Source organism: Poromitra crassiceps (assembly GCF_964638095.1).
Source record: "Poromitra crassiceps genome assembly, chromosome: 9".
Classification (NCBI taxonomy): domain Eukaryota; kingdom Metazoa; phylum Chordata; class Actinopteri; order Beryciformes; family Melamphaidae; genus Poromitra; species Poromitra crassiceps.
The window spans coordinates 25,860,324-25,878,289 of record NC_139630.1 but is presented as its reverse complement, the minus strand read 5'-3'; the positions used below and the strand labels follow the sequence as shown (position 1 = coordinate 25,878,289).

Sequence of the window (17,966 nt, the reverse complement as noted above, 5' to 3'; positions counted from 1 at the left end):
GCAGGGCATCGCAATGTTTTGCACATTCAATTTCCCGTGTTTAAATCTGACGCGCAGCTTTTGTTTTTGGCTTTCCCCTATACCAAACTGAATATGATAATGTCACTCGGGAATTGCTAGATGAAAAGATTTCCGTGGCGGCGTCAGGAGGAGATGAATTGAACAGTAGGCACAGGGTTTGGAACCAGTGCAGCATGCATTACAATGAAATCATCCTCTGTTTTCATTCAGAGGAGCTATGCTTTGCAAATGGAGTTTGCAAACCAAATTGGATTTGAAACGGTGGATATTTTGTTAGGTATCTCTCCAATTTCACAGTGTGTGTGTGTGTGTGTGTGTTTGTGTGTTTGTGTTTGTGTGTGGGTTCTGAGTGTGTGTTTGTGTTTGTGTGTGGGTTTTGAGTGTGTGTGTTTGTGTTTGTGTGTGGGTTTTGAGTGTGTGTTTCCCGAATGCTGCAGTGTTCTGAAACCTTCAATCAGTAGCAATCAGTTTTGATGTTGGTTCTGAAATCAACTCCTCGAATCAACCACTCGCGGTTCCCCGTTTTTACATGGAGAATATCAGGCGACACGTGTCATTTCAAGGACTACTGTTACACTTGTTTCAGTGCAACTTTCAATCATCTGACACCCCAGGACTTATCAAATAACAGGTGTGGCTACACAAACATTTAGTTTGGTTCATATTGCGATCGGATCTCCAAAATCAATGTGATTTGATTTGATATGCATATTCATGAGCAATGTAAAGAGATACCGAGGGTGAGCAGGAAACAGATTAGCAGACGCAGATTTACAGTAGGAACGATGTCATAGGAGATGGATGACCATTCCCAGGTGAAGTGTGGACATACGCCAGAGTGATCTCATCAAATCCTATCTTTAGAATCAAATCTCGCCAAAATCACATCAAAATGGCAAGTGTGACCGTAGCCAAAACCTCTCTGGATTTGTAATCGTGTTGCGTCAGCATGTCACCAACTTCCCGGACAAGTACTGTATGAATCCAACTCTAATACAATGGATGGTGTCTGTGTTGCAGCGTTGAAAAAGGGACGTTTCTGGATCACTCCTGACCCCTACCACAACGACGACAACATCCAGATTGGACGCGAAGTCAAAATCTCCTGTCAGGTACGGCCAAGGCATAGGACTGACGGAACACACACACACACACACACACACACACACACACACACACACATTCTAGCTTCTAACACGCAGGAAACAAAAGTAAATTCACACATCAAGCGTTCCAGTCAATATGGCACCAATAAGGAGATAAACGACAGCGTCCTGTGTGTGCGGCGCTAGGTGGAGGCGACGCCGCCGGAGGAGCTGACGTTCAGTTGGCTGAAGAACGGCCGCGCCCTGCGGAGCTCGGAGCGCATGGTGATCACCCAGACGGACCCCGACATCTCCCCCGGGACCACCAACCTCGACATCATCGACCTCAAGTTCACCGACTTCGGCACCTACACCTGTGTGGCGGCGCTGAAGGGAGGCGGCATTCCCGAGATCAGCATCGACGTCAACATCTCGTCCACAACTGGTGAGTCTCACACCCCTTTGTGTCACGACGACGACGCATCTACACGTCTACCCCGACGCGTTCAGCACAGCGCAATCACACAGACATCTTGTAGCCGCTGTAATCATACTGCATAATTTAAATGACAAATTTTAACTTGAAAATTGAAATGCCTGTATAGTAGATAGCTATTAGTGAGTTCAAAAGAAACCATTGGCAGCGTTTCTTAAACTCTAAAGGTTTCTGGGGCCTATGCCCCACAGGACAAGAGTGTCCTCATTAGACTGTGGCACACGGCCTGACTAAATTTCCAATACTCAGGTCCCAGGCTGAAAAAGTTTAAGAACCCCTGCTGTCTAGTTTGGAGTTATTATTATTACACGTACTTTTTTATCGCAGTACCGGTGAACACATTATTGCAACAGCTGTTCAATTGGATTCCTGCGAACCAAACCTGACTCCATCAGTCCAACTAATCAGAGGCTAAACATCCATTCCTGTCCTTCCATCTAATAGACCCTTTTCACAGCAGCCATTTTGAGTGTCAAAGCAGGGTAAAACACAGGTGTAATCGGCAGCATTTATTCGTTACACCTGATCTGACACATCAAAATGGATGCTGTGAAAAGGGTCTATTGGCTTTCACCACCACTGTTCCGACTAACGTTTGTCTACTACAGCATGTAAATAACAGAACATACCAGTCCACCTTGTCCACCGAACTGCAGCTTCGTAGTTTCAACCATGGCATGTTGAGCGCTAGCTAATAGAACAGTGTTACAACAGCCATTTCTTTATCAGGTTTAGACTCTCTGCTTCTCTGACTCTCTGCTTCTCTGTTGTACATAAATTGTTCCAATAACACAAGACGTAGGTGTTGACATTATGAAATGGGTTAGGGTTCAGTATTATATTAAGTCTTACAGAGAAGACGGAATTATTAGAGGAGAAAAGCAGCTGTATGCTACTCTTTGGATACTGGACAGCTTTGCATTCATTCTTAATTATCTTATTCAATAGAGCATATGAACCTTTTGAAGATTTATTTATTTATTTACGTATATAAAATAAATAAATTGTTGCCAAAGTACATTAGCACACTTACAATCCATTTAGTGCTTACTGACAGTGGCCTCCACTGTAATGATGGAGATTATTGGGGAGGAATGGACAGAGAGGAGACCAGATGATAACACATGTAATGGTCTAGGAATGGACAGACAGGAGACCAGATGATAACACATGTAATGGTCTAGGAATGGACAGAGAGGAGACCAGATGATAACACATGTAATGGTCTAGGAAGGGACAGACAGGAGACCAGATGATAACACATGTAATGGTCTAGGAATGGACAGACAGGAGACCAGATGATAACACATGTAATGGTCTAGGAATGGACAGAGAGGAGACCAGATGATAACACATGTAATGGTCTAGGAAGGGACAGACAGGAGACCAGATGATAACACATGTAATGGTCTAGGAAGGGACAGACAGGAGACCAGATGATAACACATGTAATGGTCTAGGAATGGACAGAGAGGAGACCAGATGATAACACATGTAATGGTCTAGGAAGGGACAGACAGGAGACCAGATGATAACACATGTAATGGTCTAGGAATGGACAGACAGGAGACCAGATGATAACACATGTAATGGTCTAGGAATGGACAGAGAGGAGACCAGATGATAACACATGTAATGGTCTAGGAATGGACAGAGAGGAGACCAGATGATAACACATGTGATGGTCTAGGAATGGACAGACAGGAGACCAGATGATAACACATGTAATGGTCTAGGAATGGACAGACAGGAGACCAGATGATAACACATGTAATGGTCTAGGAATGGACAGAGAGGAGACCAGATGATAACACATGTAATGGTCTAGGAATGGACAGACAGGAGACCAGATGATAACACATGTGATGGTCTAGGAATGGACAGAGAGGAGACCAGATGATAACACATGTAATGGTCTAGGAATGGACAGAGAGGAGACCAGATGATAACACATGTAATGGTCTAGGAATGGACAGACAGGAGACCAGATGATAACACATGTAATGGTCTAGGAATGGACAGAGAGGAGACCAGATGATAACACATGTAATGGTCTAGGAATGGACAGACAGGAGACCAGATGATAACACATGTGATGGTCTAGGAATGGACAGAGAGGAGACCAGATGATAACACATGTAATGGTCTAGGAATGGACAGACAGGAGACCAGATGATAACACATGTGATGGTCTAGGAATGGACAGACAGGAGACCAGATGATAACACATGTAGGAGGAGACCAGATGAAAACACATGTGATGGTCTAGGAATGGACAGACAGGAGACCAGATGATAACACATGTAATGGTCTAGGAATGGACAGACAGGAGACCAGATGATAACACATGTAATGGTCTAGGAATGGACAGACAGGAGACCAGATGATAACACATGTAATGGTCTAGGAATGGACAGAGAGGAGACCAGATGATAACACATGTAATGGTCTAGGAATGGACAGAGAGGAGACCAGATGATCACATGTGATGGTCTAGGAAGGGACAGAGAGGAGACCAGATGATAACACATGTAATGGTCTAGGAATGGACAGAGAGGAGACCAGATGATCACATGTGATGGTCTAGGAATGGACAGAGAGGAGACCAGATGATAACACATGTAATGGTCTAGGAATGGACAGACAGGAGACCAGATGATAACACATGTAATGGTCTAGGAATGGACAGACAGGAGACCAGATGATAACACATGTAATGGTCTAGGAATGGACAGACAGGAGACCAGATGATAACACATGTAATGGTCTAGGAAGGGACAGAGAGGAGACCAGATGATAACACATGTGATGGTCTAGGAATGGACAGACAGGAGACCAGATGATAACACATGTGATGGTCTAGGAATGGACAGACAGGAGACCAGATGATAACACATGTAATGGTCTAGGAATGGACAGACAGGAGACCAGATGATAACACATGTAATGGTCTAGGAAGGGACAGACAGGAGACCAGATGATAACACATGTAGGAGGAGACCAGATGATAACACATGTAATGGTCTAGGAATGGACAGACAGGAGACCAGATGATAACACATGTGATGGTCTAAGAATGGACAGAGAGGAGACCAGATGATAACACATGTAATGGTCTAGGAATGGACAGACAGGAGACCAGATGATAACACATGTGATGGTCTAGGAATGGACAGAGAGGAGACCAGATGATAACACATGTAATGGTCTAGGAATGGACAGACAGGAGACCAGATGATAACACATGTAATGGTCTAGGAATGGACAGACAGGAGACCAGATGATAACACATGTAATGGTCTAGGAATGGACAGACAGGAGACCAGATGATAACACATGTAATGGTCTAGGAATGGACAGACAGGAGACCAGATGATAACACATGTGATGGTCTAGGAATGGACAGAGAAGAGACCAGACAATAACACATGTGATGGTCTAGGAATGGACAGAGAGGAGACCAGATGATAACACATGTAATGGTCTAGGAATGGACAGAGAGGAGACCAGATGATAACACATGTGATGGTCTAGGAATGGACAGACAGGAGACCAGATGATAACACATGTAATGGTCTAGGAATGGACAGAGAGGAGACCAGATGATCACATGTGATGGTCTAGGAATGGACAGAGAGGAGACCAGATGATAACACATGTAATGGTCTAGGAATGGACAGACAGGAGACCAGATGATAACACATGTAATGGTCTAGGAATGGACAGAGAGGAGACCAGATGATAACACATGTGATGGTCTAAGAAGGGACAGAGAGGAGACCAGATGATAACACATGTAATGGTCTAGGAAGGGACAGAGAGGAGACCAGATGATAACACATGTAATGGTCTAAGAAGGGACAGACAGGAGACCAGATGATAACACATGTAATGGTCTAGGAAGGGACAGAGAGGAGACCAGATGATAACACATGTGATGGTCTAAGAAGGGACAGACAGGAGACCAGATGATAACACATGTAATGGTCTAGGAATGGACAGAGAGGAGACCAGATGATAACACATGTGATGGTCTAGGAATGGACAGAGAGGAGACCAGATGATAACACATGTAATGGTCTAGGAATGGACAGACAGGAGACCAGATGATAACACCTGTAATGGTCTAGGAATGGACAGAGAGGAGACCAGATGATAACACATGTAATGGTCTAGGAATGGACAGAGAGGAGACCAGATGATAACACATGTAATGGTCTAGGAATGGACAGAGAGGAGACCAGATGATAACACATGTAATGGTCTAGGAATGGACAGAGAGGAGACCAGATGATAACACATGTAATGGTCTAGGAAGGGACAGACAGGAGACCAGATGATAACACATGTGATGGTCTAGGAAGGGACAGTCAGGAGACCAGATGATAACACATGTAATGGTCTAGGAATGGACAGACAGGAGACCAGATGATAACACATGTGATGGTCTAGGAATGGACAGAGAGGAGACCAGATGATAACACATGTAATGGTCTAGGAATGGACAGACAGGAGACCAGATGATAACACATGTAATGGTCTAGGAATGGACACAGAGGAGACCAGATGATAACACATGTAATGGTCTAGGAATGGACAGAGAGGAGACCAGATGATAACACATGTGATGGTCTAGGAAGGGACAGACAGGAGACCAGATGATAACACATGTGATGGTCTAGGAATGGACAGACAGGAGACCAGATGATAACACATGTAATGGTCTAGGAATGGACACAGAGGAGACCAGATGATAACACCTGTAATGGTCTAGGAATGGACAGAGAGGAGACCAGATGATAACACATGTGATGGTCTAGGAAGGGACAGACAGGAGACCAGATGATAACACATGTGATGGTCTAGGAATGGACAGACAGGAGACCAGATGATAACACATGTAATGGTCTAGGAATGGACAGAGAGGAGACCAGATGATAACACATGTGATGGTCTAGGAATGGACAGACAGGAGACCAGATGATAACACATGTAATGGTCTAGGAATGGACACAGAGGAGACCAGATGATAACACATGTAATGGTCTAGGAATGGACAGAGAGGAGACCAGATGATAACACATGTAATGGTCTAGGAATGGACAGACAGGAGACCAGATGATAACACATGTGATGGTCTAGGAATGGACAGACAGGAGACCAGATGATAACACATGTAATGGTCTAGGAATGGACACAGAGGAGACCAGATGATAACACATGTGATGGTCTAGGAATGGACAGACAGGAGACCAGATGATAACACATGTAATGGTCTAGGAATGGACACAGAGGAGACCAGATGATAACACATGTAATGGTCTAGGAATGGACAGACAGGAGACCAGATGATAACACATGTGATGGTCTAGGAATGGACAGACAGGAGACCAGATGATAACACATGTAATGGTCTAGGAATGGACAGAGAGGAGACCAGATGATAACACATGTAATGGTCTAGGAATGGACAGAGAGGAGACCAGATGATAACACCTGTAATGGTCTAGGAAGGGACAGACAGGAGACCAGATGATAACACATGTAATGGTCTAGGAAGGGACAGACAGGAGACCAGATGATAACACATGTGATGGTCTAGGAATGGACAGACAGGAGACCAGATGATAACACATGTGATGGTCTAGGAATGGACAGACAGGAGACCAGATGATAACACATGTGATGGTCTAGGAATGGACAGACAGGAGACCAGATGATAACACATGTGATGGTCTAGGAATGGACAGACAGGAGACCAGATGATAACACATGTGATGGTCTAGGAATGGACAGACAGGAGACCAGATGATAACACATGTAGGAGGAGACCAGATGATAACACATGTAATGGTCTAGGAATGGACAGACAGGAGACCAGATGATAACACATGTGATGGTCTAGGAATGGACAGACAGGAGACCAGATGATAACACATGTGATGGTCTAGGAATGGACAGACAGGAGACCAGATGATAACACATGTGATGGTCTAGGAATGGACAGACAGGAGACCAGATGATAACACATGTGATGGTCTAGGAATGGACAGACAGGAGACCAGATGATAACACATGTAGGAGGAGACCAGATGATAACACATGTAATGGTCTAGGAATGGACAGACAGGAGACCAGATGATAACACATGTGATGGTCTAGGAATGGACAGACAGGAGACCAGATGATAACACATGTGATGGTCTAGGAATGGACAGACAGGAGACCAGATGATAACACATGTGATGGTCTAGGAATGGACAGACAGGAGACCAGATGATAACACATGTGATGGTCTAGGAATGGACAGACAGGAGACCAGATGATAACACATGTGATGGTCTAGGAATGGACAGACAGGAGACCAGATGATAACACATGTAATGGTCTAGGAATGGACAGACAGGAGACCAGATGATAACACATGTAATGGTCTAGGAATGGACAGAGAGGAGACCAGATGATAACACATGTAATGGTCTAGGAATGGACAGAGAGGAGACCAGATGATAACACATGTAATGGTCTAGGAATGGACAGAGAGGAGACCAGATGATAACACATGTAATGGTCTAGGAATGGACAGACAGGAGACCAGATGATAACACATGTAATGGTCTAGGAATGGACAGACAGGAGACCAGATGATAACACATGTGATGGTCTAGGAATGGACAGACAGGAGACCAGATGATAACACATGTGATGGTCTAGGAATGGACAGACAGGAGACCAGATGATAACACATGTGATGGTCTAGGAATGGACAGACAGGAGACCAGATGATAACACATGTGATGGTCTAGGAATGGACAGACAGGAGACCAGATGATAACACATGTAGGAGGAGACCAGATGATAACACATGTAATGGTCTAGGAATGGACAGACAGGAGACCAGATGATAACACATGTGATGGTCTAGGAATGGACAGACAGGAGACCAGATGATAACACATGTGATGGTCTAGGAATGGACAGACAGGAGACCAGATGATAACACATGTGATGGTCTAGGAATGGACAGACAGGAGACCAGATGATAACACATGTGATGGTCTAGGAATGGACAGACAGGAGACCAGATGATAACACATGTGATGGTCTAGGAATGGACAGACAGGAGACCAGATGATAACACATGTAATGGTCTAGGAATGGACAGACAGGAGACCAGATGATAACACATGTAATGGTCTAGGAATGGACAGAGAGGAGACCAGATGATAACACATGTAATGGTCTAGGAATGGACAGACAGGAGACCAGATGATAACACATGTGATGGTCTAGGAATGGACAGACAGGAGACCAGATGATAACACATGTGATGGTCTAGGAATGGACAGACAGGAGACCAGATGATAACACATGTAATGGTCTAGGAATGGACAGACAGGAGACCAGATGATAACACATGTAATGGTCTAGGAATGGACAGAGAGGAGACCAGATGATAACACATGTAATGGTCTAGGAATGGACAGAGAGGAGACCAGATGATAACACATGTAATGGTCTAGGAATGGACAGAGAGGAGACCAGATGATAACACATGTAATGGTCTAGGAATGGACAGACAGGAGACCAGATGATAACACATGTAATGGTCTAGGAATGGACAGACAGGAGACCAGATGATAACACATGTGATGGTCTAGGAATGGACAGACAGGAGACCAGATGATAACACATGTGATGGTCTAGGAAGGGACAGACAGGAGACCAGATGATAACACATGTGATGGTCTAGGAAGGGACAGACAGGAGACCAGATGATAACACATGTGATGGTCTAGGAATGGACAGACAGGAGACCAGATGATAACACATGTGATGGTCTAGGAATGGACAGACAGGAGACCAGATGATAACACATGTGATGGTCTAGGAATGGACAGACAGGAGACCAGATGATAACACATGTGATGGTCTAGGAATGGACAGACAGGAGACCAGATGATAACACATGTGATGGTCTAGGAATGGACAGACAGGAGACCAGATGATAACACATGTAGGAGGAGACCAGATGATAACACATGTAATGGTCTAGGAATGGACAGACAGGAGACCAGATGATAACACATGTGATGGTCTAGGAATGGACAGACAGGAGACCAGATGATAACACATGTGATGGTCTAGGAATGGACAGACAGGAGACCAGATGATAACACATGTGATGGTCTAGGAATGGACAGACAGGAGACCAGATGATAACACATGTGATGGTCTAGGAATGGACAGACAGGAGACCAGATGATAACACATGTAGGAGGAGACCAGATGATAACACATGTAATGGTCTAGGAATGGACAGACAGGAGACCAGATGATAACACATGTGATGGTCTAGGAATGGACAGACAGGAGACCAGATGATAACACATGTGATGGTCTAGGAATGGACAGACAGGAGACCAGATGATAACACATGTGATGGTCTAGGAATGGACAGACAGGAGACCAGATGATAACACATGTGATGGTCTAGGAATGGACAGACAGGAGACCAGATGATAACACATGTGATGGTCTAGGAATGGACAGACAGGAGACCAGATGATAACACATGTAATGGTCTAGGAATGGACAGACAGGAGACCAGATGATAACACATGTAATGGTCTAGGAATGGACAGAGAGGAGACCAGATGATAACACATGTAATGGTCTAGGAATGGACAGAGAGGAGACCAGATGATAACACATGTAATGGTCTAGGAATGGACAGAGAGGAGACCAGATGATAACACATGTAATGGTCTAGGAATGGACAGACAGGAGACCAGATGATAACACATGTAATGGTCTAGGAATGGACAGACAGGAGACCAGATGATAACACATGTAATGGTCTAGGAATGGACAGACAGGAGACCAGATGATAACACATGTGATGGTCTAGGAATGGACAGACAGGAGACCAGATGATAACACATGTGATGGTCTAGGAATGGACAGACAGGAGACCAGATGATAACACATGTGATGGTCTAGGAATGGACAGACAGGAGACCAGATGATAACACATGTGATGGTCTAGGAATGGACAGACAGGAGACCAGATGATAACACATGTAATGGTCTAGGAATGGACAGACAGGAGACCAGATGATAACACATGTAATGGTCTAGGAATGGACAGAGAGGAGACCAGATGATAACACATGTGATGGTCTAGGAATGGACAGACAGGAGACCAGATGATAACACATGTAATGGTCTAGGAATGGACAGAGAGGAGACCAGATGATAACACATGTAATGGTCTAGGAATGGACAGAGAGGAGACCAGATGATAACACATGTAATGGTCTAGGAATGGACAGAGAGGAGACCAGATGATAACACATGTAATGGTCTAGGAATGGACAGAGAGGAGACCAGATGATAACACATGTGATGGTCTAGGAAGGGACAGACAGGAGACCAGATGATAACACATGTAATGGTCTAGGAATGGACAGACAGGAGACCAGATGATAACACATGTAATGGTCTAGGAAGGGACAGACAGGAGACCAGATGATAACACATGTAATGGTCTAGGAAGGGACAGACATGAGACCAGATGATAACACATGTGATGGTCTAGGAATGGACAGAGAGGAGACCAGATGATAACACATGTGATGGTCTAGGAATGGACAGACAGGAGACCAGATGATAACACATGTAATGGTCTAGGAATGGACAGAGAGGAGACCAGATGATAACACATGTGATGGTCTAGGAATGGACAGACAGGAGACCAGATGATAACACATGTAATGGTCTAGGAATGGACAGAGAGGAGACCAGATGATAACACATGTAATGGTCTAGGAATGGACAGACAGGAGACCAGATGATAACACATGTGATGGTCTAGGAATGGACAGACAGGAGACCAGATGATAACACATGTAATGGTCTAGGAATGGACACAGAGGAGACCAGATGATAACACATGTAATGGTCTAGGAATGGACAGAGAACAGACAGGAGACCAGATGATAACACATGTAATGGTCTAGGAATGGACAGAGAGGAGACCAGATGATAACACATGTGATGGTCTAGGAATGGACAGACAGGAGACCAGATGATAACACATGTAATGGTCTAGGAATGGACACAGAGGAGACCAGATGATAACACATGTAATGGTCTAGGAATGGACAGAGAGGAGACCAGATGATAACACATGTAATGGTCTAGGAATGGACAGACAGGAGACCAGATGATAACACATGTAATGGTCTAGGAAGGGACAGAGAGGAGACCAGATGATAACACATGTGATGGTCTAGGAATGGACAGACAGGAGACCAGATGATAACACATGTAATGGTCTAGGAATGGACACAGAGGAGACCAGATGATAACACATGTAATGGTCTAGGAATGGACAGACAGGAGACCAGATGATAACACATGTAATGGTCTAGGAAGGGACAGACAGGAGACCAGATGATAACACATGTAATGGTCTAGGAAGGGACAGACAGGAGACCAGATGATAACACATGTAATGGTCTAGGAAGGGACAGACAGGAGACCAGATGATAACACATGTGATGGTCTAGGAAGGGACAGACAGGAGACCAGATGATAACACATGTGATGGTCTAGGAATGGACAGAGAGGAGACCAGATGATAACACAGGTGATGGTCTAGGAATGGACAGAGATGAGACCAGATGATAACACATGTAATGGTCTAGGAAGGGACAGAGAGGAGACCAGATGATAACACATGTAGGAGGAGACCAGATGATAACACATGTGATGGTCTAGGAATGGACAGAGAGGAGACCAGATGATAACACATGTAATGGTCTAGGAAGGGACAGACAGGAGACCAGATGATAACACATGTAATGGTCTAGGAATGGACAGACAGGAGACCAGATGATAACACATGTAATGGTCTAGGAATGGACAGAGAGGAGACCAGATGATAACACATGTGATGGTCTAGGAATGGACAGAGAGGAGACCAGATGATAACACATGTAATGGTCTAGGAAGGGACAGACAGGAGACCAGATGATAACACATGTAATGGTCTAGGAATGGACAGACAGGAGACCAGATGATAACACATGTAATGGTCTAGGAATGGACAGAGAGGAGACCAGATGATAACACATGTGATGGTCTAGGAATGGACAGAGAGGAGACCAGATGATAACACATGTGATGGTCTAGGAAGGGACAGACAGGAGACCAGATGATAACACATGTGATGGTCTAGGAAGGGACAGACAGGAGACCAGATGATAACACATGTAATGGTCTAGGAAGGGACAGACAGGAGACCAGATGATAACACATGTAATGGTCTAGGAAGGGACAGACAGGAGACCAGATGATAACACATGTGATGGTCTAAGAATGGACAGACAGGAGACCAGATGATAACACATGTGATGGTCTAGGAAGGGACAGACAGGAGACCAGATGATAACACATGTGATGGTCTAAGAATGGACAGACAGGAGACCAGATGATAACACATGTGATGGTCTAGGAAGGGACAGACAGGAGACCAGATGATAACACATGTGATGGTCTAAGAATGGACAGACAGGAGACCAGATGATAACACATGTAATGGTCTAGGAAGGGACAGACAGGAGACCAGATGATAACACATGTAATGGTCTAGGAAGGGACAGAGAGGAGACCAGATGATAACACATGTGATGGTCTAGGAAGGGACAGACAGGAGACCAGATGATAACACATGTGATGGTCTAGGAAGGGACAGACAGGAGACCAGATGATAACACATGTGATGGTCTAAGAATGGACAGACAGGAGACCAGATGATAACACATGTGATGGTCTAAGAATGGACAGACAGGAGACCAGATGATAACACATGTGATGGTCTAGGAAGGGACAGAGAGGAGACCAGATGATAACACATGTAATGGTCTAGGAATGGACAGACAGGAGACCAGATGATAACACATGTGATGGTCTAAGAATGGACAGACAGGAGACCAGATGATAACACATGTGATGGTCTAGGAAGGGACAGACAGGAGACCAGATGATAACACATGTAATGGTCTAGGAATGGACAGAGAGGAGACCAGATGATAACACATGTAATGGTCTAGGAATGGACAGACAGGAGACCAGATGATAACACATGTGATGGTCTAAGAATGGACAGACAGGACACCAGATGATAACACATGTAATGGTCTAGGAAGGGACAGAGAGGAGACCAGATGATAACACATGTAATGGTCTAGGAAGGGACAGAGAGGAGACCAGATGATAACACATGTGATGGTCTAGGAAGGGACAGACAGGAGACCAGATGATAACACATGTAATGGTCTAGGAAGGGACAGACAGGAGACCAGATGATAACACATGTGATGGTCTAGGAAGGGACAGACAGGAGACCAGATGATAACACATGTAATGGTCTAGGAATGGACAGAGAGGAGACCAGATGATAACACATGTGATGGTCTAAGAATGGACAGACAGGAGACCAGATGATAACACATGTGATGGTCTAAGAATGGACAGACAGGAGACCAGATGATAACACATGTGATGGTCTAGGAAGGGACAGAGAGGAGACCAGATGATAACACATGTGATGGTCTAGGAATGGACAGACAGGAGACCAGATGATAACACATGTGATGGTCTAAGAATGGACAGACAGGAGACCAGATGATAACACATGTAATGGTCTAAGAATGGACAGACAGGAGACCAGATGATAACACATGTAATGGTCTAGGAAGGGACAGACAGGAGACCAGATGATAACACATGTAATGGTCTAAGAATGGACAGACAGGAGACCAGATGATAACACATGTAATGGTCTAAGAATGGACAGACAGGAGACCAGATGATAACACATGTGATGGTCTAGGAATGGACAGACAGGAGACCAGATGATAACACAGGTGATGGTCTAAGAATGGACAGAGAGGAGACCAGATGATAACACATGTAATGGTCTAGGAATGGACAGAGAGGAGACCAGACGATAACACATGTGATGGTCTAGGAATGGGGGGTCTTTATCTGTACTCAACAGTGTGAGGTCAATCAATGAGCAGCTACTGGGCGGTAATGCTCTGGTGTCAGCGCGCATTACTTCATCGCCCGTCCACCCCGCCAAGGGAAGCGACCCGATCGATCCCGGCGCCTCAAAGATGCCCACGAGTTTCCCGCTCGGAACTCCATCGCCAGTCACTCATCCCCATATTTTCCATATGCGCGGGATTCCCCATGGGGCCGGCGTGACTGCCGGCGTCGGGAACGTCTGGGTTTGCTGTGAGTTGGCTGTAGTCGTGTGCTCGGTACTGATAAGCGGGGTCTTGGTTTTTGTATTATGTGCTTGTTGTGGCTGCTGTTGTCTTCGTCTTTCGTGATAGCCTATGGGTTTGTAGTTGAGCTATTTTCCCTCTCTTACATTATTGACAGTTGGAGCACGTACGTTCACAAACACAAATACATTCACACACGCACACACACACACCCTTCCCCTCTATCTATCTCCCTCTGTTTTGCCATCACACACACCTTCGCTGCCGCGCTGCGACTTGAAAGCTGCGCGTCGTCGACCTTGGGTGCATCATTATTGTTAGATAATCCTTTGATAATCCCCACGCTCTAAAACAGCGTGATCAATCGCACCTGCCCAGATCGTTTGCTCATTCTCTTCTAAGTAGTGCCGCTCTTTTCTTTTGGAGTGCCGAGGCCACGCCGACGACGCGTCAACGCAGCTCCTTTAACGTTTCAAAATGATCGCGTGACTTAGCGAAATGAGGACAAACGAGGACTCCATTGTGATCATCATGCCATGAAAGGTTTCGTTCAGGCTACGATGTGGTCGCCTCTTAAGCTTTCATTGTTGCTGTAAGATGCCGGGCGAGGAAATATGATCACAGTGTTGCGTTGTCATGTTGCTGTCGTAGGAAATGACATCCCGGATTTTAGAGCTGCAACGGTTAACCGATTAATCGATTAGTCGATCGACAGAAAAATTAATCGACAACTATTGTACAAATTGTACTATCGAGTACAATTTTAAGAGAAAAGGTCAAAATTCTCTCATTCCAGCTTCTTAAATGTGAATATTTTCTGGTTTCTTTACTCCTGTAGGACAGTAAACTGATATTATCTTTGAGTTGTGGACAAAACAAGACATTTGAGGGCGTCATCTTGGACTTTGGGAAACACTGATTGTCATTTGCTACCATTTTCTCACATTTTATACACCCAAACAACGAATCTATTAATCGAGAAAATAATCCACAGATTAATCGATTATGAAAAGAATTAGTTATTTGCAGCCCTAACTGACTTTTCCTGCTATCTGCACTGCTGCTATACAACACCTGGATTTGGCCGGGCTGTTTTGCTTGAGAACGCCTGTTACGCGTGTTGTTGTTTTCTTTCAGCCAGATTGACGGTGTGATTGAGAGGAGCGTGGCGGCGGTGTGCTGAGCGTGCACACAGTGATGGCGTGACTCAGAGGACAGTGCTGCGGCACTGCGCGGCACAGTGTGTACTAAAGTGCCTGGTGCCGGTGCCGTGCCATATGCCCCGCGGCCTGTTTTCGGGTGAACGAGCCGGGCTTTTGTTGCGCCGCCTGTTCTCCTGAAGGGAGCGAGCCAGAGCAGCAATTAGAAGTCTTAATAAAAGCGTCGGGAGGAGATTACAGCCGCAGGTCTGCCAGGGCGGCGTGCTGTGGGAAGGAGCTGGAAAGAGATTTGTGCCTAAAGAGGCTCCAGTCTGAACACTTTGGAGCTCTCCGGCTGTCCCAGCGTTAGCGTTGGCTCCGGCTCCCGAAACCCAAACCAGGACTTAGCCCCAGCCCACAGTGCGACTTTATGAAAGGGAGTATTTATTATTTTCCATTCCTTCATGATTTATCCCTTTTTGCAAAACAGCAATAATATGGCAAACAACTTATTTTCTCGTTGCGGGGGAATGCTGTAATGTATGAGTGTGGTCTGCTAGCAAGGACACAGACTCCCCCCATCAGCCACTATCAGTATGAAGAACCTAAATATACAGGTGTATATATATACCTATATATATATATATATATATATATATATATATATATATATATATATATATATATATATATACATATATATACAAGTGTTGAGGCGAGTCTAGAACAGAGGTTCTCAAATATTGTTCAGCCAAGGACCCCTTACAAGATAGAAAATATACCGGGGACCCCCTCATTCTGATTTGTGATTTTGGGCTAAGCTTAATTGTTTCCACGGTAACGTGCTTGACTTTTCAAATTGATGGGTTTGTTAGATTAGAATGTAATCCATGAACCATTTTGGATTTAAAGCATAAAATATTTTCATTGAACTATGAAGCTTTTGCACAACAAAAAGTGTTTATTTTTATTTTCCTGAAACCTTTCGCGGCCCCCCTTGCAAAGTGCCACGGACCCCTGGGGGTCCCCGGACCCCCATTTGAGAACCAATGGTCTAGAACATGACACAACCCACAAACTTCTAACAGGGATTTAACTGATTAATCTTCTCATTAGCCTTTATGTTGAATGTGTGTTCAGTGGGTGTGTCTTGTTAGATCATGTGATGTGATTATTGCCATCCTATGGCTCTGATTCTGAAATCTCATTCTGGCCTCAGAATGCAAACGCCATTGGGTTAACGTATGGAGTTTTGACAGTAAAAAAAAGCCAGTGGTCAACACCGAATATTTGATCATTTGAGCCGTTACCAACTCGTCACACTCATCATCATCATAACTATATACAGTATTAGCGGAAATGAGTGGTAGTATTGAAAGTCACCTCTCTCTTCTTGCATGGGAGGTGAGTCCTATCATGATTATTCCATCAATAAGCAACGCACTCACACCTTAAACTCGGGCACCGCCCATTGCATCTGCCAATCAAAAGAATCACTGCAGCAGTTAATAAATTGAGCAAATAAGTGATCAGTTGATTAAAAATAACAACAACAACAATGAGCTGGTTTAATAAACACTACCTACCTGTACACCTTTTCTTTTTTTTTTATGAAATGAATTTGAGTGATGTAAAGCTTGGAGCAGGCCTGCCTCTCTCTGTCTATTCTCATTGTACTCTAAAGTGTCTGTCTGTTTCACTTTGTTCTGAGGACTGTGCTCATCATGTTCTTCCTTCACTGACCCTGATAAAGAGGAACCTGACTCACCTACAGGGTGCAAGGTGTAACTGTTGTTTGGTCGCTACTCGCTACTGGTGGAGACAAGATGTTCCCCAGTTCATTTCTGCTTTCCGGTTTTCTGGTCTGGACATGCAGGCCTTTCATCAAATGCCTCTCTTTTGATATGTTCACTGCGCTGTTTCC

The 17,966-nt window shown here is 44.7% G+C and overlaps 1 protein-coding gene across 1 annotated transcript in view; it reads left to right on the top strand.

Annotated features, from left to right (window-relative positions):
* LOC310782225 (MAM domain-containing glycosylphosphatidylinositol anchor protein 2) overlaps window positions 1–17,966 on the top strand; it is a gene marked incomplete at both ends in the record, with an annotated part of 178,161 nt that overhangs the window by 55,484 nt on the left and 104,711 nt on the right. The window contains 2 exons of the mRNA XM_083642908.1: window positions 1,042–1,133; window positions 1,314–1,551. Coding sequence (XP_083499034.1) covers window positions 1,042–1,133; window positions 1,314–1,551 — 330 coding nt within the window. The remainder of the gene's footprint in view (window positions 1–1,041; window positions 1,134–1,313; window positions 1,552–17,966) is intronic.